Raw genomic sequence first — 23,792 nt, forward strand, 5'->3', positions numbered from 1 at the left:
TGTAATTGTGATCAGGACTTTAAGATTCACACTGTGTGTTCTGATCCCTGGACATCAGAATATAAAAGTCTTAAAAATACTAGTTGATGGGACGCCTGGGTGGCTCAGTTGGTTAAGCGGCTGCCTTCGGCTCAGGTCATGATCCCAGCGTCCTGGGATCGAGTCCCACATCGGGCTCCTTGCTCGGCAGGGAGCCTGCTTCTCCCTCTGCCTCTAGCCTGCCACTCTGTCTGCCTGTGCTTGCGCTCTGTATCTCTCTCTCTCTCTATAACAAATAAAAAAAAAATACTAGTTGATGATAATAGTAATAACTACGTTTTGAGAATTTATTTTATTATTATTATTATTATTATATTATTCTAAGTGCTTAGTAATCTTATAGTGACCATGTAGGTTTTAAAGGAGGTAATCACATAAACCAGCCTTTGAAATTCTTATTTTCTGTGTGATTCTTTAAAATATTTCTTTGGTCCATTTTTCTCTCACTAATATTTTATTCATCCATCCATTTATCAATTTATTCAGCCAGCATCGTGCATTCCCTCAAGGAACCTGCAATAAAGTTGAGAACAATGATGTAAAAACTGATGTTTATAAAATAATACATTACATCTAATGACAGCCCACTATACTTTTAGAGCTTAGGATCTAGAATCCTACCCTGATGGCTGTATTCTCCCTCTACTGCTTTTCTTTTTCTTTTTATTATTCTTACTCTTTATTATGTTATGTTAGTCACATACAGTATGTCATCAGTTTTTGATATTGTGTTCGAAGATTCATTATTTACATATAACACCGAGTGCTCCATGCAATCCGTGCCCCCCTTAATACCCATCACATACCCATCACCGGGCCAACCCGGCCCTCCGCCACCCTCCCTTCTAAAACCCTCAGTTTGCTTCTTGGAATCCACAGCCTCTACTGCTTTTCTAGCTGTGTTTGGTAAGTCACTTGAGGTCCTGAAGCTTCAGCCTCTTAATTGGTAAATTAATAGTCCCTGCTTCACTGAGAGATTTCGAGAACTAAATTAGATCATACACATAAAACTTTTAGCATTATGCTTGACCCATGGGACACACTCAATAAGAGAATTCAGTTGATTTGGTAAATGAGTGATTTTAATTGGCTATGGAATGACAGTGCGGGAAAAGTCCAGAGTGATTGTCCAGCCTTTATACTCTTTTTCTTGAAATACTTTATAAAATACTTCCGCAAATATGGGAAACGTAGGAGAAGGAGCTGGCAGGAAGAAATTGGAATTAGGGAAGGAAAACGTGAAGTCCGCCTCCGGCTCTACTGGAGGCTGGTGCGTGGGTGAGGGGGAACCTTCGAGGAAGTCAACGGGCATGCGCTGTCTTTTGGTGTCTTCCCCCCTCATCCCCAAGAGTCAACACCAAGGACAGGCAACTTTGTAACCAAATATAGGTGTGTATGAGGGTGTGTATGTGCATATGATATTTTTAAATAGTTAAGTCCAAAACAAGGAAATACATATACAAATCATTTCAAAACACTTTAAAGTGATGACATTCTTGGGGTGTGTGGTTGGCTCAGTCAGTTAAGTGTCTGACTTTTGGTTTCGGCTCAGTTCATGACCTCATGGGTCATGAGATTGAGCCCCATATCGGGCTCTGTGCTCAGTGTGGACTCTGCTGGAGACTCTCTCTCTCTTTCTCCCTTTACCCCTCTGGCCCCCACCCTGTGTGCATGCACACGCTCTCTCTTTCAAATAAATAAATACATTCTTTTTTTTTTAAAAAATGATGGCATTTTTTTAAAGATTTTATTTATTTGACACAGAGACACAGAGTACAAGTAGGCAGAGTAGCAGGCAGAAGGAGAGGGAGAAACAGGCTCCCCATGGAGCAGGAAGCCCCACATGGGGCTCGATCCCAGGACCCTGACATCATGACCTGAGCTGAAAGCAGCTGCTTAACCCACTGAGCCACCCAGGTGTCCCATAACGGCATTCTTATTCAAAATCTGGACGACTGGAATTTGTGGCTGCAAATATTGTAATGTCCCATTTTCATGTGAAAGAAAACTGAGATAATGCATTAGAGAGTATTTTGGGAAACTGTTTTTTCACTATTGATATCCTTTAACTCCAAATTTAAGATCAGTCATAAAGGCAAATTATAAGTATTTAAATCCAATAATTAGATATAGCTCTTTTAAAAAAATCTATCTGTGTATTTTTTCCACCAAATAACTACTTACTATATACACTGATGAACAAGGCAGGTTTTTAGAATCCTGCTGCTGAGGAAACAGTGGATGTGTATATATTAAATGCTAATTGTGTGTAAGATTCATGTGGTTGCCTCTTGGACTACAATATAACAATACTTTTAAATGATCTTTACTAAAATGTGGCTCTTACATGTAATTATAAGAAGGTATATTTATTTCAAGCAAATCTAATGAAATATGAACAGTATTTGTAGATTAGTTAAGACACATTATGTTTGATATAATATGCTTCATACTTAATGTTACTATTTTTTTGTACTCGTTAATTTGTAATTTTCTTTTTTTTTTTTAAAGATTGTATTTATTTATTTGACAGAGAGAGAGATCACAGGTAGGCAGAGAGGCAGGCAGAGAGAGAGGAAGGGAAGCAGGCTCCCTGCTGAGCGGAGAGCCCGATGCGGGACTCGATCCCAGGACCCTGGGATCATGACCTGAGCCGAAGGCAGAGGCTTTAACCCACTGAGCCACCCAGGTGCCCCAATTTGTAATTTTCATCTTGAAATTTTTTTCCCTAATAACCATCTTTTCCTTCTATTTAATTGAGGACAGAAGTCATAATTTTGTATTAATACTAACAAAACCCTAACTTGAGTGATAGATATGTAAATGTATAAACACCAGTGATAGAAATTTCAGTGGAAGAGTCTGTTCTCAGAAAGAAATGCCACTATTTTACCTAATTTGTAATGCATATTTGAATTTTATCTTGTCCTTTAGAGCACTGGTGTGCTTTGAGCCCAAAAGCTATATCTAAATTGTTAAATTTCTGGCAAGTTTCTTAAAAATAAAAATAATAGCAATAAATAAATGTAGTCTGAAAGTTACTTGGAACTTTTGACTGAGGAGGTCTGTGATTTATTCATTTTGATTACTATAAAAATGTTTATTTAAGGTTCTGAAGTGTTTGTAGTTGAGGAGGGCTCCTTCTTTGGTTGCCATGGCTCGGCCTGATTCCTCAGAGCATGGAACCGACTTAAGCCATCTTCTGGAAGAAAATGAAATGGAGCACAGACCCAGAGCATTATTCTGCAGCGGTCCTTGGTCACTGTCTGTCAACTTAGGGAGAAGCGTGGATTTGCATAATTGTAGGAGAAACACACCACAGGCGGATGTTTCTATCACTATCCAAACAATTCCACATATTCAAACCCTGCCCGACTCCAGGGTCCCCGTCTAGTCTGTTCCAGGACGTTGTGGGACTCTGCAGCTCATTTTGCCACAAACCTCAGCGCCGAGAAGGATCACGCTCTGCCCCTCCGACTCAGGGGTGGGCGGATGAGTTGATTCCAGTCCTTGCGGCACACTGGCCAAAACTTCCTCGCAGGACAGGGTCCCTCTCTGCACACATTTGTAAACTCGCAGTCCCAGTGACTCACAGCCTCCTTGGTTGTCATGACGATATTCCATTACAGGAGCTGATGGATTCCAGAGAGATCGGTGCAGGCCGCCTAAGCAGAGTGGAGTTGCTGGCTCCGGCAGTGAAACAGAACACAAGTGCCAGTGGGTGTGAGCTCGTGGACGCGGAGATGCAGGCCCTGCGCGCCGACTGGAAGCAGTGGGAAGACAGCGTGCTCCGGACGCAGACCAGCCTGGAGGACCTGGTGAGCCAAATGGCCCTTTCGGAGCAGGAGTTCTCGGGCCAGGTGGCTCACCTGGAGCAGGCGCTGGGGCAATTCAGTGCCCTTCTGACAACCTGGACCCAGCAGTTAGCCCTCCTGGAAGGCAAGAACACGGATCAGGAGATAGTGGAATGCTGGCAGAAGGGACAAGTAAGTTGGCTTCCTCTTGTCTGTTGGTGGTTATGCGAGCAATTTTGTTTGGTTCTCGCTGTTGCTAAAAAATAAATGAAGACACAAAATCCTGGCTAACTAAAACCATGCACCACTCAGACCTAAAAAGAAATAAGTACGTACCTACCTAAATGTTTGAATCGGATTTGTTTCCTTTTCTCCTGAGTCAAACTACTGTAAAACAAGCTGTGAGGGGAAGGAGTTTTGATTTACTGTAGGAGACACGGAGGGTTTGTGCAGACATTTTACTTTCATTCTTATGGTGCAAGAGTCTGTAAGACTGTATTCAGCCATTCAGCCCGATCACTCGCCTGTGGGCAGAGGCATAAGTAGACGGAGAGTCATAGCTGGTTTTCTGCCAGTGAATTATTTCCAACAATTAAATGCTCGAAGTTATAGCTTAAAAGAAGCATTTGGTAATCTCCTAAAGCACAACCATTAGTTTTCACCCTGATTAGCTCTCCTAGGGCTGGTTTTGACAGCCATGCTCGAATTAAGCCGTCAACAGAACTCCTGTGTCATGCTCACGGGTTTTCTTCCAGACTTTGTTTTTTTTTTTTTAAACTAATGGCAGCTCTTTCAGAATATGACTGTAAGAAAGCATAGAGGGGATCATGAAGAAAGAGCAGAAGCTTGAAATCCTTCCTCTTGCTGTTAAATGGTATCTTCAAAACACTGTTATTTGCAGCTTTATAACAGTTGGAACCATGGATGTCCTTAAAAGGAAGTTTCAGTGAAGTAAACTTCTCTGTTTCTATTTATGTTATAATCATTTCAAAATAGTTTCAGCCAGTGAGAAAGTCATGTAGTATTTCCAGCATTGTCTTGTTCTAAATCAAGGATTTCAAACAAATACGGCACACCATGAAATGAAACTTTATAATTATCTCTTTGAGCTACCTTATTTATAATGCTTCTAGCTTATTTTTTTTTTCCTGGTGCCTGTCCCATCTTATAGATTTAAGCACCAGAATAAAGTGTAGAAAGCAATTCTGTAAAAGGGAGACAAGGAAGTCGGTCATTGTTCCATGCGGTCAGTATTATTCACTCTGATAGAAAAAAAGAAATCAGTTATAATTTTTAAACTCTATTTGATTTCTCTTCCTCTCCCTACCATTAATGTGAGGGACAGTTTTAAAAAGAAAGATTTGGTGGTGCTTAAGTTACAGTAGTATTTTGTGTTATCATTGTTATTTGGATAGATACTATTAGTAAAAATGGTTAGTGAGACCTATAAAACATCCACATGATAATGCAAAAGTCAATGTGGGTTTTTAGTTTTACTGATAGTTCAAGGATGACAGTGCTCTGCTCAGATCTACTTCCAGGTCTGGCTCCAGAGCTCATTCTTTTGATGACAGTAGTGCATTACCTCTCAATGCTCAGCTTTTCTCTTATTTTTGTTAATACTATAAGAAAGAAATGATAATTATGTGATGGGGTTGAGGTGTTAGCTAATGCTGGGGGGAAGGTAATCATCTTGGAATATATAAATGTATCAAATTAGCACACTCTATACCTTAAACTTATTACAATGTTATATGTCAATTATATCTCAATCAAAGCTGTAAAAAAAAATTAATGTTTAAATGGAGATAACTTCCAATGGAAGTTCCACTGTAACTTCCATTACAGTGAACACATAGGGAAAGTTTTACAAAAGAATGAATTTGTTAGGATCCTTATAACATCGTTTTGCTGTTGGGGAGGGCTTGACATTGTTGACAATCATAGTAATAGTCACAGACCACGAGTGTTTACTTTCTCTTTTGCAATTAAGTGATGATACCCAAGAAATATTTCAAAATGTTAAAATGGATCATCTATAAACTATATAGTCATGATGCCAAAAATCATGTTTGTGGTGTTTGCAAAAGTCATCTCTTAATATCTATTGGGTTATTAGTGTTTGAAATATAGCCAGTTTCTTAACCTTTATAACCTCTAAGGGGAAAAATGAGTTCTAGGACTTAACTGAAACAGAAATATATAACCTGATGTTTATATAATGAGACTACTAAAATTCTTTAATTTGTGGTAAAGTTATGGAAGTTTATTTAGTGTAAAATTTTGGTCCAGAGCTTTTTTCTTTGGTATCATCTACCTTATAAATGACTACCTTGATTCTCTGATTTTTTTATTTGTTCGCTGGCTTGCTTTTTTACTTTTTTGGTATGTGGTCAAGTTTCTAGAGTTCTAAGTTCTTCCTTAAATAAAAGATACAATGTAGTATAAAATAATAGCTACTAGTTTAGTGTTTGGAGTTTCAGAAAGAAACTTTATAGTTATTATGAATTTTGTGAATAAAAATATCTTAGACTCCCCTAGCCCAGACACTAGGATAAATAATTTTAAAACCAAGAGAGCACCACCCCTCTCTCAGAATCTCAGTCTAGATGGAAAGGCCAGTGAGTTCACAGCCCATGGGGATGCTCGATTGTGATGAGCTGGCGTGTGTGTGTCCTCAAGCGAGGAGCCCTCACGAAGAGGTAGGAAAGAAGGCAGAGTCCTTAGAGAAGTTGCTAGTTGAGCTGAGTCTCGAAGTCTGTTACAAACTGACCAGCTGGGTGAGGTGGAGGGACAGTCCCAGGATCCAAAAGTAGCAAGGAACAAGAAAACACAGAAGAGAAACCTGGAGAACAGGTTTCACATTGAGAGGACAGCGTGCCATTCCAGAAAGAAATGACAGATGTCCAAATGGGAGACCAGTCGAGTGCAGAGGGAAAGTCGCTGAAAGAGAGCTAACACAGAACAGACTGCACCTTGTTGTCTCTTGTTTCTTGGCAAGGCCAACATGGAGCTTGATTTTCTGATGTAGATCAGTGGCAGGACGGTGGAGCCATTTACTGGGATGAGGAATGCAACACAGACCTGGCTTGTTGAGAGGTGTGGTTTTCCTACAGATCTAGGCCATGTCTAGATAAAAATCTGAGAACATGAAGAGTAACATCAACACCCATCTGAGTAGTCAATCATCTTCTTGGCTCACCTCAATTAATTTTTTTTCTCCCTGTGGCAATACCATTATTTATACAGTTCCACTTAACATTTGGGTGCTGTTGACCTGCTGTTTTCACTAGGCAGACATTTATCCGTGTTCCGGGAATTGTGTGAGCACTTGACATTTGTGATCTCATTTTCTCCCTGTGACAGTCCCGTAAGAGCACGGTGTCCAACTCAGGGGATCTCGGCCTTGGTTTTAGAGATGTACTTGTCAAGTCTCAAGACTTTATGTTGGGTTAGATAGTCTTGGTATTGTGATTATTCATGTGTCTCTCTCATCTGTTAAACTGTGAGCTCTTCTAGTTCAGCCTTCTTGTCTTTATTCATTTTGGGGAGTCCTGAAATTCGGAAAAATGCTTGGCTCATGGCAGAAATTTAGCAAATATTTGATGCCTTTGTGAATAAAACTATGAAATGGATGGATTGCTAGTTAAATCAGACCTATGAGCTAGAAGCTATTTTTAGTAATATAATGTAATATAATGTAATACTATATAATATAATGTAATACTATATAATAATCAGTGGCTATATATATTTTTTAATCCAAAATGAGTATCGCTTTGCTTGGAAATGATTTCTCTCTGCCTTTAAACAATATCCCTATCTTCCAATGGCCTAATCAAACTGGTGTTAAGCAATTAAGTTATTTTCTCTCTCCTTTTTCTTGTTCCACTTTGACTTATTTGACCACATGAGCATTTGATTACTTGGTGACATTTGATGCTAGAGTGCCTATACATGCCTAGAAAAAGATACAAATAAGCCAGTAGGTCCCCTGAAAATAGGATGCATTTATTTACTGAATCTATTATGTTGGTTCTTCCCTCACTAATAATTTATAATATGATTTATGCACGTGTAGTTTGAGGCTATGGAAACTACCCAATTTAGGTGTTTGTTCCTCTGTCTTGTTATTTCCTAATAGGAGATACTGGATGCCCTACAAAAGTCAGAGCCTAAAACAGAAGATCTTAAATCTCAACTGAATGAACTTTGTCGATTTTCCAGAGATCTGAGTACATACAGTGGAAGAGTTTCTGGCTTGATTAAAGAATATAATTGGTGAGCATGAACCTTATTGGTCTGCAAAAGATTTTTATACAAATAAGCAGCCAGAAGTGTGTTTATTTTAAGGCATGATAAATTGATCATTAACTACGTTGCTAAATGTGACTGCATACGCTAAGAACTGTTGATTCTATCAAACTTTATTTTAATATATATTTTATCATTTTTCTCCATCCTTTAAACATTTCAAATCCTGGTGTTAGTCTTTGTTTGCAAGCATCCAAGGGCTGTCAGAATAGAGAACAGATTTTACAGCAGCGATTTCGAAGAGCCTTCAAGGATTTCCAGCAGTGGTTGGTTAATGCAAAAATCACTACTGCCAAATGTTTTGATATACCTCAAAATATTAGTGAAGTTTCAGAAAGTCTTCAGAAAATACAGGTAAGAGTTCCTCTAGATCTTTCTATAAGTATATTAAATTTGCGCTTAAGAAACTCAAATTTCAAATAAATCCCTGCCTGAAACAATTAATTTTGCATGTGAAGAGAAACTAGTCCATTTGCCCAAAAACATGCTATTTTTATATGTTAATAGGGATGTAGGAACTAATAAAAGTCCTTCTATATGACAAGCACTGTTCCTGAGCACCCTAAGCAGATTTTCTCATTTAATTTTCACAATAACCATATCAGGTATATAAGATTATTATTCCCAATATCTTAGTCATTTAATATATGCAATAAAAATGGTTTCTTTATTCTCTTTGTATCAAGAAATAAGTAGACAATCAATGTATTTGAAAGCATAGAACATTTTATTATGTCTAATCTTAACCATTTTCTTTGTAGGAATTTTTGTCAGAAAGTGAAAATGGACAGCACAAGCTAAACACGATGCTGTCGAAAGGAGAACTTTTGAGTACTGTGTTGCCCAAAGAGAAAGCTGAGGGCATCCAGGCCAAAGTTGCAACCGCCAAAGAAGATTGGAAAAATTTTCATTCAAATCTCCACCAGAAGGAATCTGCCTTAGAGGTATAATATAGCCAGGCACATGGATAAGTTCTCTGTGGTTTGTTGTTGTAGTCATCATTGTCCGTTAAAACCAGACTTTATGTCCAAATATGGTTGCCAATGATTTTGGTCATTCCTCTATGAATACTAATGGGTAACCGGACAACTGTAAGAACCAGCTCGATTTTTGAAGTAGGAACCTCACTGAGAAATTCGAGAGCCTCTTGCCTGGTAGGGGCTGTCATCCTAGGCTTGCAGTATCCCACCAGAAATGATTGGGTTTTGCTCTTAAACAATGTCACTTAGTCATTCATTTGAAATCCCTCAAGTCTGGAAGTCGTTCTAGGAGAATGAACAGAAATATCCATGTAAGACTACAAAATGCTATGGATGATAAAATATATGGCAACTAATGCAGATAGCAAACAGTAGGCTTTTAGAAGTTAAGTATGCAAAGAGCCAATGGTTATGCAAATTTCTTTTATCCAGAGACAACATAAGTTGAATTTATTATAATCATAATTACCGCCATGATGGAACTGTTTGTTTTTTCTTGTGAGATCACCTGTTTTGTGTATCAGCTCTTCTCTTAGAGGAAAATTTAGAGGCATGGAGAGTAATTGTTTCCCTTTCACCCAACATTTCCTGGCAGAATAGATTCTTTATTTGATGATGACCATAATTAATTCAGGATGGGAAAGAATAATAATAGAGAATTAATATCTGGAGAGAGAAAACGTATGTTCCCTTAATTCTTCCTTAGCCCAAGACTGTTGTGATTCTTGTTTGTCATGGCCGCTGTTCTCTCATGGCGGGCATCGTCCATTTACTAGAGAGTGATAACCATTGTGCATTGCCTAGAAATTTACTCATAATCTTAAAGAAATCTAAGTTACTGTAATGTGGCCTGAGTGCTGAAGCATTGATTGTTGAAGGTAGTACATCTAGCGTTGATTGTATGATTACCTGGTCCAAGAGATGTCCAGGAGTGAATGGGCAGGTGAGGATTCACCTGCCTTTATGCCTTTCTTCCCTTCCTTCCCTTTTTTCTCTTTCCTTCCTTCCCTCCTTCCTTCATTTCTATTAGGAATAAAATAGAAAACAATACGTGCCAGCCACTATGTTAGGAATACAAAAGGGTTAATCTCTTCCCTTTCCTCAGGGAGTTTACTTTCTAGAGAGTATAGTATATAAAGAGATGATCGCAATGTAATGTAGATACATTCAGGTTATGGGAGTCATTCAGAGAACGATGCAAGTAACTCCACTTGGAGAAACTGAGGCACGGTACAAGAAAGATGTCATTTTAATTGATCCTTGAAGGCTTAACATTCTTTGAATTTGCCAGAGCTGACCTGTGTTTCAGCCAGAAGGATCTGCATATACAAGGCCAGGTGTGAGTGTCAACGATGGAAGACTTTGAGAAATTTGACATCCACGTGGAGTTTTGTGGGAGGAATAAAAAAATAAGATTGGAAATGAGAATTAGGGAAAAATAGGAAATGTCTTGTATACTAAGCAATCTGATCTTGACTTTTATCAGGGTTTTCTTATCTGAACCCCTGAACAACGTTTATGTTCTCAATTTCCCCAAGGATGTAACATGACCTGTACTGTTATACATGCATAGGAATGAGGTTAATTCATTACATAGAATGGATGCTTTAGAACACTAGAGCTTAATTCTCTCTCAAAATCCTACTTGAAAAAGGCTGAGTGAGGAACCTGCTGGTCTTCAAGCTGGAGATAAACTTGCTGGAGTGTCAACTGTGAACATAGTGTGGATGAGAATGGGGAAGCTGTGAGACTAGAGAAAGCTTCTCATGATGGTTGAGATGAGAGAGTTGAGGGCCTGCATTAAGGAAATGATGATGGATAGAGAATTTATCCCTAAGGTAAGACACAACAGGATTTGGTAGTTAATTTCTCTGAGGGGCATGGGGAAGAAGGAAAAGCTAAGTTTGAATCTAGTTTCTCGCTTGGAAGATGGCACAAATGGTGATGCTGTTATCCGAGACGTGAGTATGGTAGAAAAGGTAGTTTTGGAGGGGATAGCAAAAATTAATTCCATATAATAGATGTTCAGTTAAATGGGCCTGGAAGATATTCAGTAGGTAATGCCAGGAAAGTAGCAGCGACCATGAGTAGTGGTCCAACAGAGAGGGTAGCCCTCCAGCAGTAGGGCCAGAGCAGAGCAGCACCAGCGTAAGCACTGAACATGCATCAGCGCCTGTAACCCTCATAACCATTCTCGGAGGTACGAACTCCCTTATTTCTGTGTTGAGGATGAGGAAACTAAGGCAAAATTTGATTACATAATCTGTCAAGTTCTCAGTGCTAATAAGTGATGGAGACGGGGTCAAACCCAGGCTTTCTGGCTTAAAGTGTTGCATAAATACAGTTCTGTAAATGTGGGGTTTTAAGAGTTAGAGGTGGTCATTGAAACCTTGGGAGAAGTAATTGGAAACACATGCAGAATAAACATTTAATAGGAAGTCTCTACAGCCCTATAGACGGGAAGCGTAGGAGAAATGTTAGGCGTCGTTTGACTTAATATTAGGCTCTTCTTCCTGCTCCTGGGGCACCCTGCTCACACCCTTTGTCTTCAGTCCTTACCTAAGGAACCCAACTATCTTTCCTTGGATGTCTAATGCTCTGCTCCTTAACTCTATTTCTTTGTAGAACTAAATTCCTTAAAATGGTCTCCAGTTTGTCCTTGGGGGACCCCATGAGAATCCACTAGCAGAATGATGGAAGCACCTTGAATTTATGAATTTATTTGATTATTCAACAAATATTTATTAAGCATCTTCCTTCTGCCAAGGACTAATCTAAGGTCTGGAGATAATAGCAGATAATACAACAGAAGAGAACCCCTGCCCTCATGAAGCTTAAATTTCAGTAGAATGCTCTAGGAATTATCCTGGTGTCTTATATTTGTGAAGCACTCTAAGTTTTCCAAAGCATTTCTACAGCTACCCATGTCCCTAAGAGGGGACCATGGCAGGTGTGACTGTCCCACATTGTAGATAGTCTGGATCAGATACTGACGGAACCGTGAGCCGTTCTCCCACAGGCTCCTGTAGCCCTTGTCACTTAGCTTTTCAGCTAACCTTTGTGGATTATTTCTTTGATAATCCATAAAGCTCTGATTTAAATTTAAGTTTAAATTTAAGTTTAAAAGCCTTTAGTCTGTTCACATGGTAAAATAAATTTCAAATTCTCTTCAGCTTGGCATTTTTATAAAGTAATAGTGGATATGGACACCTTTGCCAAAGTTAAATGGCTCTGTATAAAACCTTATCAAATACATTTTACAGCTATTAATGCCTACAAAGTATCTGTGAAAGTAATCACAGCTTCTTATGTAACAAACAGAGAACACTATTTGGGTTTTTTAGGGGGGTATCATTTTAAATTAAAATAAAGAAATTAATTATTAAATCCTAATAAACATATAAAAACCATATGCTAGTTCTTGTCCCATAAATTAATCAAAATTGACAAAGTGTTAATATTTATTTACATTTCTACAAGGTACCAGTGGTGTGCCATGGGCCCTCCCTTCATGGAGCTTAGAAGCTAGTGTGGAGACAGGGCATGTCTGCATGAGACGAAAACTCACAAGCCTGCCCAGTCTGTGAAAAAACACATACTGGGGGCACCTGGGTGGCTCAGTGGGTTAAAGCCTTTGCCTTCAGCTCGGGATCGAGCCCCACATTGGGCTCTCTGCTCAACAGGGAGCCTGCTTCCTCCTCTCTCTCTACCTGCCTCTCTGCCTATTTGTGATCTCTGTCGGTCAAATAAATAAAATTTAAAAATTTAAAATTTTAAAAAAATTTATTATTATTTTTTTTAAAGCACATACTGACTGATATAAACAACAAATGTGACAGAAGTTGAGGACTGGGTGTGAACTCTGGTGTGGGCTGGGTAACGAGGCCAAAGCTCCTTGTTGAGAAACTTGTGCCTAAAAGGATGTTCAGAAATGATACAGGTGCTAGGGTGAGAGTTAGAATGTCCTCCACCTCGGGAACAAGGAAAGAGGGGAAAGGGCAAGGCGGCCGGACTGTGTGTGCTGGGCTTTCATTGCCCAGTGAAGGTCTTTGCACTTGGTATTAAGTTTTTTTTTAATCCCTAATGTAATCTAAAACCTCGTAGAATCTAAAGATCCAAATGAAGGACTTTGAAGTAAGTGCTGAGCCTGTGCAGGACTGGCTGAGCAAAACGGAGAAGCTGGTGCAGGAAAGCAGCAATCGCCTGTACGATCTTCCGGCAAAGAGGAGGGAACAGCAGAAGCTCCAGGTAATGACACCCTCCGCCTTCTGGCCACGTCTTCACCCCCCTCCTCTGTTCCCCTTGCATTCAGGCGGGCCCCTGGAGTCACGTTCTGCTGTCTGGAGACGGAGTGTACCCCTTCCCGATTTCTGAACAGATTTTAATGTTTTCTGGCTTTCCTTTGAGGTGCGATCTGTTTCCGTCCTGTAGTCTAAGCCGCGTGTAGCCTGGAAATAACAAAGCCGCCGGGGGCACACCCGTCGCTCACCGTGTTTATTTCCGTGTTGTTTGGACCAAAGCTTCGTCCGCAATGTGCTTTTCCCCAGCCTCTTAATAGTAACTTGCTTGTGCTTTTCAGTCTGTCCTTGAGGAAATAAACTGCTACGAGCCTCAGCTCAACAGGCTAAGAGAGAAGGCTCAGCAGCTGTGGGAAGGACAAGCTGCCAGCAAGAGCTTTATGCACAGAGTGTCGCAGCTGTCTGCTCAGTATCTAGCTCTAAGCAATTTAACAAAGGTAACGCCCGCCATGTGCTGCGTGGCTGCGTGTGTGTGTGCGTGTGCATGTGCGTGTGTGTGTGTGGCACTGAGGCCACAGATCTGGAGTCTCGTTAGGGTTGTGCAAAGGTGTGCGCAGGGTCCGGAATAAGGTGTGTAAGTGTCCTTCCCAACCTTCCAGTCTGAGTCGTGCTTTTGTGCTGCGTCACCGTAGTGTAGTTGTCTGAAAAGAAGCAGGGGTGGTTTCAAAGACTGAAGAGACTTCCAATCTCTACTATTGGAAATATCTTCTTCAATACTGAGATGGTGTGTTCCCCAAGGCTTTTAGCTTGAAGACTCAAAGTGTAAACATAAGGCAACATTCAGAGTTTGGGATCTAAACAATCTCAGATTGAATGATTTTAGAAAAACGTGAATTCAAAGCAGTTTAAACTTATTGGATTGAATATAATGAGTTTGGGATCATTTTTAAATCATAGCTGTCAAGGATGTGTTGATTGAGAGTTTCATTTTGGATTCCGGAGTAGAGCTCAAAATCAGCAATGATTTATATCACTGATGAAGTATCTTTTCTAGCAGCTTAGGAAAAAGTACATTGGGCACCCTGGTGAGCTAACTTAGCGCATTCAACAGGCAGAAGGCAGGCTCATCTCGAACTTCTTCGGGCAGGACTACCTTGAGCTTTATATGGCTTCTAACATTTGTTCCCTAGATTTGTCTTCGGCATTTCAGATCATAGAAAGTAGGGAACCTGCCATAACACAGCTTCACCTGTTTTGCTGTGGACTTGCTTCTGGTCTGCTGATTTGGGTCCTCAAATAGTCTATGTTTATAAATAGTCTATGTTCACACCCATTTTTTTCCTGTGAATAAATTACTTCTTATTTGTCCTCAGAAAAAATGGCATATATCTGAAATTAGAAAGAATTAAGGACATTTTCTTATTCCTTTGTATTTATCTAGATGTCAAAATCAGTAGATATATCTGTGAATACTTTAAGAGCTGGAAACATAGTCATAAAATCCTCACTAGAGTCAGATATAACCTTTAACTAATAAGTAAAATCATATCTATGGTCCCAATTTTTAAAATTTAGAGCTATTAAGAAATCTCTGATAGTTTCAGAACTGGCTACAAGGTAGGTCATACGGATACAGGGTATCGGTTGAGCCAAATGCGGTATGGGAAAGGTAGAAAATACTCTGATTCTCTTCCAAATGAGGCATTAGGAAGAAATTGTGCTGATTCCAAAAAAAAAAAATCACAGTTGCCATAAAAAAGAGCAGTGTTTAAAGTGGGGGGCAGTAAATTATCATCGTAATTGTTCTGCTTTTGACGCAGTTATTCCAAAGATGCTCCCCACGTCTCCGATCAATGCAGACGTGCATCATATCTGTGCAGCTCAGGAACCTACGCCTGATGGCTGTTATTTGAAACCAGTGGTTAGCTTTGTGACTGGAGCATCTGTAGGCAGTAGAGTGGTCATGCACAGCTGGAAAACGATTTCTGTCTTTTCCAGGAGAAAGTGTCGAGATTGGATAGAATTGTTGCGGAGCACAGTCAGTTCTCCCTCGGGATTAAAGAGCTGCAAGACTGGCTGACGGACGCCGTTCACATGCTGGAGTCCTACTGTCACCCAACATCCGACAAGAGTGTGCTGGACAGCAGGATGCTCAAGCTGGAGGTGTGCACTTTACAGAGAAATGGGCTCTAATTTCCAGAAGTTGTTTTTCTCACAATGTCTCAAAGCTCTGTCTGTCTTGTATGATTAAGTCACACTCTATCCGCAACAACTCTGAGACGGCTCTGGGGGTGCGACCCTGTTTGCAGAGCATCCCCGAGTCATCTGACCCCAGACATGTCCACTCATAAATGCTTTACAGAAATTAAACTCAAATTGCAACCCAGGGTCGTTACTTGTTTGATATAGGTAAGAGGTGAGTTTCAAATGATATCATAGATAACATTTATTCTTGGAAAATATTTTCATGAAATATTTTTAGAGCAAGATATTTCCCATCTTGGTCAAACTCACTCGTCTGCCTGTATCCTGGCCAATTCTTGGTCAATTCTTCTCTTATCCCAGCATATTAGTTCTCTTTCACATTTGTGATAAAATCCTGCAGTCATTTGCCTGACCGTCGTATGCTGGGCATCTTGTCGGAGATTAGCCCTCTGTCTTGATTTCAAGGACTCAAAAATGAATGAAATGTGGTCATTGTGCTCGAGGATTTCATGGTCTGGGGCTGGAGGCCGACCTGGAGAAGACAGTAAGAGCAGAGAAGCGAGTGCTCACGGTGCTGCAGATAAACGGGAGGAAGAGTGGGGTGTGCAGGAGGGACTTGGTTGGGATTCTGCAGAGCTTTTGCAGAAAACCTCACACCCAGACTGAGATTTGAGAATGGTACCTGCAGAAGCCAAAGCCAAAGAAAACAAAACAACATGGCGTGGGAGCAATTGCTAGCAGTTCCTTCTTGCCGCAACACAAAGTGATGGCAGTGCGGGGCTGACAGTGACTCTAGATGCTGGCAGCATCCGGATTCGGGAGGGGGAGGAACTTTGCTTTTTAAGCGGTAACACCAGCTTTATAACTTTGAATTCAAACTTCTTCTATAGAAAAACAAGCATGCCTGGGAAGACCTTGAAATGTCTAGATTAATATACAATATCAACTGACCTATGGCTTTAGGCTTGTTGTGACAGAGACCTTAATATTATAAAGCTCTTCATCCTGTGCCCTTTGAAAATCCATGAATTCTGTTGTAGTCGATTTTTCTCTTATCAAAAACCAGTAGCTATGGTGAGCACTGGGTGCTGTATGCAACCGACGAACCACTAAACTCTACCCCTGAAACTAATTTAAAAAAAAAAAAAAAGACTGTTGAGCAGACAAAGAAAACTCGTGGATTAAAATTTCAGTGGAAAGAAGGGATTATACAGAGAAAAATTGAGATCTGAAAAGCCAAGTCCACTCTGAGACAGGCAGGGGACTGGGGACTGGTTACTGACACTCACCAGCAAATGAGTCTCCCAGCTGCCACCCACGCAGCCCAGCTGCCACCCCCGCAGCCCGAGAGATTCATGGCTCAATGCAATCGTATGTCATTGTACTATCTTCAGGAGCTGGGAAAGTTAAAGCCAGATACACTAAACATGCAAATGACAAAGGACTTCTGTATTGGCTCTTATAGGCTCTGTTATCAGTGAAACAGGAAAAAGAGATCCAGATGAAAATGATAGTGACCAGAGGGGAGTCTGTCCTGCAGAATACCTCTCCGGAAGGCATTCCTGCTCTCCAACAGCAGCTGCAGAGTGTGAAAGATATGTGGGCTTCCCTTTCGTCCGCAGCAATTCGCTGTAAGAGGTAAGGGAAAAAAAAGCCGACTCCTGCCAAGCCATTACCGAAAGATCAGTATGACAGCACGGTAGAAGACTGCTCCTGGGGTTTTCTTCCCTTCTTTCTTCTCCTTCCTTTCTCTCTCTCTCTCTCTCTCTCTCTCTCTCTCTCTCTCTCTTTTTATTAGAACAAAAGAAACTTACAGATATAATCTTACATTCAGGTTGGCCTGCCATGCCTATGTTTTAATATAACTCCATGTTTCTTTTTGTTAGTGTTCATTGCTTTAAAAGTCACAAGGTAAAGGTTTCATCACTTCAAGATACATTATTTCAACCAAGCAGTTTACTTGGGAGGTAACCCCAGGGAAATACCAGTAGGGGCTGGGGGCGAGAGACCAGGAAGGAAGGGCCGCTGATCAAGGGAGTGTTCTTGACCAGGTTAGCCCGCGGACAGCTGGAGCTGAATCCGGCCGGGCCATGCTGGGAGCCCGTGAAGAACAGGGTCTCAGAGGTCCCCAGCGAGGACTGGGGAACTAGAATGTTTGTAAACAAGTTCTCCCGAGTGTCCGGAGGGTGGTGGAGAGCTGCTCCCAGGAGAGCCACCATCCCTGGCACTTCTCACCTGTGTTGCCCTCAAGTTAGGCAGGCACCAGTGAGCAGAGAATGCCCTTGGGCCAGGAGGGCGCGGGGCTGGCGGTGGGCAGTGTGTGCTGCGGGGGTGTGCTTGGAGCGGGAATGTGGGTGGAGCATCTGCCACCAAACAGCCCAAAGTCTGGGTGTGAAATTAGGCACATGTGATTAATGGGGTCGGAAACCGAACATCCACTTTGAGGGAAGGAGTGCGTGATTTATCTGGAAGGGAAGTAATCAGGTTAGACCAGTTCCGAAAACGTGACCCTATTTTTCCATTGTGATTTTCTGATTTTTAAATCTCATGCGAGGTACTTATGTGCTTGTTCTTGCTTGGTGCTTCCGTCTTTTATTTATTCCTTTTTGCTCTCCTCTGGATGTCCTGCGCAACTTGATGGAGTCAAGTGTTGCTTCGCTTCCTCTGTAGGGTCTTGGCTCCAGAAAAGCCTCAGACAGTGGGTCTCTCCCAGTTTTGCCCTCACGCCTCTCCCAGGGTCTCGGGCGACCTGCTTATGGCTTCTGAGTTTTATGTCCAGTCCCACTATTCCCCCTGCCAGCCTCGGCTTCACTGTCCTTTGCTTCCGGGGGTCATGCTTGCCCGGGACCCAGACTCAGATTCGATAAGCCCCGGTCATTGCGCCCCTCCCAGCTGGCCGCTGTCCTCATCTGCGGGCTCGCTGCTGGCGCCGTGGACAGAGCAGGTGCAGGTAGAGATTAGACAGACTGGACATTTATGGCTTCTCAATGTAGATTATTGCCCTTTTGCATACCTTTCAGTCAACTCGAAGGAGCTCTTTCTAAGTGGACAAGTTATCAGGATGACGTTCGGCAGTTTTCCAGCTGGATGGACAGTGTGGAAGCCGGCCTCAATGAATCCGAAAGGCAGTACGCGGAGCTGCGCGAGAAAACCACTGCTCTGGGGAAAGCCAAGGTGGGAGCTGGATTTCAGATGCCCTTTGCCCTCTGGCAGGCTTCTTCAGAATGCCAGGGTTACGTAAAAGTGGGACTACCTGGATGCTAGGGCTGTATACATCGGTAAACAGTATTTGGGGCTTTTACTGCAATTTCTAATGGCTTCTTAAACCTGACTTTCGTTTGTGACTATTTTATTAGTGAGCAAAAGTCTTCTCTTCCAGGAAAACTGCATAGATGTTCTGTGATATGTTTAAAATTTGGCAACTTGTAGTATCTTTCAATATCTTTATGCTGATCATCATTAGGAAGTAAAAATGCTTTGTGTTTATGACATCTTTTGTACTTTTGTACATTTTCTTAATGCTTATGTTAGTATAGTGCTACATATATTTTTAAAGTAGATGATAGGTAGGTAGATAGAAAGAAAGATGATAGATAGATAGATAGATAGATAGATAGATATTGGGGATATGTTACTGAGTTCTTTTGTTCATAGTGGTGATCAAACAAAAAATTCTGGAGACCTTTGATTTATGTCCTTACTCCTGTGCCTATTTTTGGGAGGATCTGTTCTACCTCAGCCTCATCACACCCTAAGCAGTGCGTACTACTTCTGCCCCCAATTCCTTCAACTTCTGATATTCTCATTCTGAGTTCATCTGTGTCATCCTGTGCTGAATATCGTAAATTAGAAACTTTATTATCTGCAGCTCCTTCTCTCTCTTCCCTGCTTCAAATGAGGCATTAAAGTCCAGCTGATTTCATCTCAGAAATGTCTCCTGACCATAATCCGTCCTTCTTTTCCTGATTTGCAGCCGACTCCGAACTGCTTGTCTCTTGTCTCCATCTACTTTTATCTTCATATAAAGGTGGATGCCTCACTCTCCTGCCTCAGGGATTGTCTATGGTCTCCGACCAGTCTTCCCCATCTAGTCTGTAAGAATTGTCACCATCTCCTTTGTCACCCTCCTTTCCTTCACTCTCCGGCCCCCCTTCCACCCATGGCTCCAGCCTTACTGTGTTTCCTGAAAAGGCCACTCGCGATGGAACAAAGAGTCCACGCCTCTGCGGTAATGACCTAGCTCTGCTTCCACAGCCGGCAACTTTGCACTCACCTTTCTGAACAGACGGAAGTCTTTGCTATGATACCACCACCCTAAGCTTACTTAGTTCCTCTGTTCTCTGTTCTTCATATCTCTCTATCCATTATATTAAATATATGCTTACATCTCTCTCTCCCCTAGCAGATAAAGGTGCTTAATTTTTTTTTTTTTTTTTGGACCCTACCATTTGGCTCTCTGACACAGAGAAAATGCTGAATAAGAGTAACTTGAATGACTAAATTGCCTTATGGGACCTATGCCAAGTCTCTTAATGTTTTAGGGTTTCATTTATGCATCTGAAAATTAATTTAATCATAGTTATCTACCTTGTAATTGTATTGTGGTAATGATTTATTGCCTAATTAATTAAATTATTCATCTATTCAATAAATACTGATTGAGGGCTTGCTACATGCAGGTGTCATGCTCAATTCTAGGTGAATAAAACAGAGGACTGTGTTCTGGTGGGGAATTAAACATTCTTCCGAGTGCATGAGCAGATCAAGAATTATAACTGGGGATAGATGCTCTGAAGAAGGAAAGCTGAGAAAGGGGAATGTGCACAGAGCTAATGCAGATTGCTTGGGGTCAAGAAGGGACAGAAAAGTCTCTCTGAAACAGCAGAGTTTAGACCATGCCCAAAGGAATGTCATGCAGAGAAATTATTCTGGGGAGCTGGTGGGAAAGGAGCAGTCCAAATGCAGTAATCAGCGTGTCCTCGGGCCCTGAGGAGGGAGAGGGTCTGGCTCAAGAAGTGAACTAAAAGAAGGGCCACGAGTTGCTGGAACAGAGAATAAAGAGGTGTGCTGGCTGAGCGGCAGGACCCTGGCCACGCGTCGCCAGGTGGGCTGGCCGGAGGAGCTCCCCTCGGTCCTGACAGCACAGGGAAGACAGTTGATGCTTTGAGCTGAGGAGTGACAGGATTCTGTTAACAGTTTTAAAATGTTTTATCACGCAGGCTGCTGTGTGCAGTGGGGAAAAGGAACAGAGTGAGAATGGGTAGCAGGGAATCTGCCCAGCAGGATATTGCAGAAGTCCAGTAAGAGACAGCAGCAGCGTGGGCTAGAGAGTGTACAGGACGCATGAGGACAAGTGTCAGGACGCAGTGAAGAGGTAGAACTAACACAGTTTCACTGTGGCTGGAATGACAGAGAGCAGGGAGAAAATGGCCATCTTAGAACATTGGGGTGGCATGTGGCGGCATTTACTGCTTGATGAAAAAGACTGCAGGAGAAGGGGAATTGGGGTTTGGTGGGCCTGGGGAAGTATGGGAGTGGAAAGGAGCCCATTGGGGGACCAATTAAGTCTCCAAACTTTGATTCCGAAGTTATTTGGAATCAGTATCTCAGACAAAGTTCTGAGCCAGGTACCAAATACATGTGCGTGCACACACTCACACACACGCGCACGCACACACACACACACACACTCTCTCTCTCTCTCTCTCTCACACTTTATATACATGTATAGACAGATGGGTCTGTGGATCTACTTGTCTGTAGGTAGATAACCTAAGATCACTTGTCAACTAAACAGCTAAAATCTCTTAATTTTAGCAGTAGCACTGATACGATGGTGTTTCTTTTAAATGTTCTCTAGTTACTAAGTGAAGAAGTGCTGAGTTACAGCAGCTTGCTGGAGACCATTGAACTCAAAGGGGCTGGCATGACCGAGCACTATGTCACCCAGTTAGAATTCCAGGACCTTCAGGAGCGATACAGAGCAATCAAAGAGAGAGCCAAGGTATGGCTGAATGTGTTCGCTGCAGACTCACTGAAATAGGAGGGGTTAGACCCAAGACTAATTTATTTGCAGGAATGATGATTTGTGAAAGCACAGAAGAACAAATGAATTTTAATACTTTCAATGGCAGCAAACCCAAACAAAAACCTTCAAATACTGTTATAACATACATGAGAGTTAGTAAAGGAAATTAATTCTCAATAAAAATTCCCAGAAATTACCCAATTTAAGAAAGAAATTGGACAGCTTCATAATGAATACTCATAAATGTTTTTAAATGTCTGTCGATGAGAGTTTTCTAAAGCAATAAATAATCACAGATAACATTTGTAATTCTTATTTAGGCCTCACCAAGAAACTAAAAATAACTTTCAAGCACATCCTATTTTATTAGACAAGTACATGGAAGATTAAATCCACAGTGAGTCCCAATCCTCACTTATAGCACATAATGAGAATTTCAGTTTCCTTCATTAGTAAAACTGTGTTATTATAACACATAAAGTTAATTCATTTTTTGGCATATCCAGGTTACATTTCATAAGGAATTCAAAGATCAGGTAATTATTTCGAAAAAATAATCTTCAAGGCCCCTTTTCATCTTGCTAATATGTTTTTATATTTTTTTATGTAAGCCTTGACACTTTATTCTTCTAGGAAATCATACTTCAGTGATTTGATAATCATGTTTTCTTAAAATCCCAACATTACATTCTTATAGTACATCACCACTGCATGTAGTAATGTTTTCCTATCTTAATCATCTTAACTGCTGATAATAGGAAGCAGTAACCAGGTCTGAAAAGCTAGTTCGCCTGCACCAAGAGTACCAGAGAGACCTAAAAGCATTTGAAGTTTGGCTGGGACAAGAACAAGACAAGCTTGACCGACATTCCGTCCTTGAAGGCGATGCTGACAGTCACGAGACAACATTGCGGCATCTTCAGGTAAAGTCTCCTTCATCTTAAAGAAATTTTCATTCTGAACATGCAGTTATTATTTTAAGCCATGGGAAGTTAATATAACCTTGAATTGTATGAAGAGCTGAGAGTTATCAAGGGAGATCCTGATTCACAGGATCTCTGTAGTATACTCGTGGAGATCTTTGGTGGGCAATTTAGACAGAGTAGGACTGGGACTTGAGGAATTTGTTCAGCTGTGAAGGCGGCCTCTGACAGCAGCGGCTAATGATCTAATTTATGGTCCTGACTGGCCCGCCTGCCTGTGACTCCCTAGAGGATGAATTGGCAGTGGATCTTAGCAGCAGGAGTCAATGGAACATGACATTCCTCAAAGTGAAACTGATGACACCATCTAGTTTCAACCAAAAGCTCCCACACTGCTGAAGAAGGAATTAGAAGAGCTAGAAGAATTGCCGGCATGCGGGGCAAGACGGCAGACCTAGTGGGTAAAGTGGTCCTAACCCTTTCACGTATTTACCCATTCTGCATTTCTTGAAGACCTAATGTTGTGCAGAGACTGCACATAAAGATGATTACAATATATACCTGCCTTCAAGGAACTTGCCATTTAGTGAGAAATGCAGACCTAGAGGCAGATCATTATGTATAATGTGATAAGGAATAGGCTGGTTCAAGGGATCTTAGGGGAACACCTAAGAGAGCCCCCCATCTTACCTAGAGAAATAGGGAGGGGTTAGGAGGTGTCCTTAGAAGAGACCACCACGCACACACAGTAGAGAACAGAGAAAGGCCAATGAGACAACTGTGGCACCAGCTGTGCATTGGAATTTACTGACAAGAGTATCAGCCCCGATGAGAACTCGTTCAGGATTGAGCAGGATGTACCTATAACTTGCACAAAGCAGAAACAAGGACTAGGATGGTTACAATCAGCATATAGAATTTCTGGCTATTTCAGAAATGTGGCTTTGGGGGAATGTCTAATGGCAGGAGCACAAGTTTGGGATTAGGAAGTTTGGACTCTACTCCTTGGTGGGAGCAGACACTGGATGACTTTGGGCAGGAGAGAACCTCTCTCACACAGTGTCCTCCACAGAGTTGTCTTGAGGAAGGATTAAATGAGACAGGAACAAGGAGCTCCATTCATGAAATATGTATGAAGCGGAAGTTAAAAGGGTCCTAATTTCATTAGCTTAAGTAAGAATCTAATCCATCTTGTTTCAAAAGAATAGGTACCCCCGTCGGCCACATGTGGTTGTTGTAATTTATTTTACGAGATTTGGCTTTGTTTTTGC

The 23,792-nt window shown here is 41.4% G+C and overlaps 1 protein-coding gene across 16 annotated transcripts in view; it reads left to right on the forward strand.

Moving 5' to 3' along the window:
- SYNE1 (spectrin repeat containing nuclear envelope protein 1) overlaps window positions 1–23,792 on the forward strand; it is a 462,745-nt gene that overhangs the window by 228,469 nt on the left and 210,484 nt on the right. For 15 of the 16 annotated variants that reach the window (XM_032338689.1, XM_032338697.1, XM_032338702.1 and 12 more), the window contains 11 exons: window positions 3,669–4,025; window positions 7,978–8,114; window positions 8,324–8,501; window positions 8,909–9,091; window positions 13,232–13,375; window positions 13,707–13,862; window positions 15,364–15,528; window positions 17,036–17,208; window positions 18,591–18,744; window positions 21,431–21,574; window positions 22,357–22,521. In XM_032338689.1, coding sequence (XP_032194580.1) covers window positions 3,669–4,025; window positions 7,978–8,114; window positions 8,324–8,501; window positions 8,909–9,091; window positions 13,232–13,375; window positions 13,707–13,862; window positions 15,364–15,528; window positions 17,036–17,208; window positions 18,591–18,744; window positions 21,431–21,574; window positions 22,357–22,521 — 1,956 coding nt within the window. The remainder of the gene's footprint in view (window positions 1–3,668; window positions 4,026–7,977; window positions 8,115–8,323; window positions 8,502–8,908; window positions 9,092–13,231; window positions 13,376–13,706; window positions 13,863–15,363; window positions 15,529–17,035; window positions 17,209–18,590; window positions 18,745–21,430; window positions 21,575–22,356; window positions 22,522–23,792) is intronic. The other variant, XM_032338703.1, reaches the window with a different exon arrangement.

This window comes from Mustela erminea, chromosome 4, assembly GCF_009829155.1.
Source record: "Mustela erminea isolate mMusErm1 chromosome 4, mMusErm1.Pri, whole genome shotgun sequence".
Taxonomy (NCBI): Eukaryota; Metazoa; Chordata; class Mammalia; order Carnivora; family Mustelidae; genus Mustela; species Mustela erminea.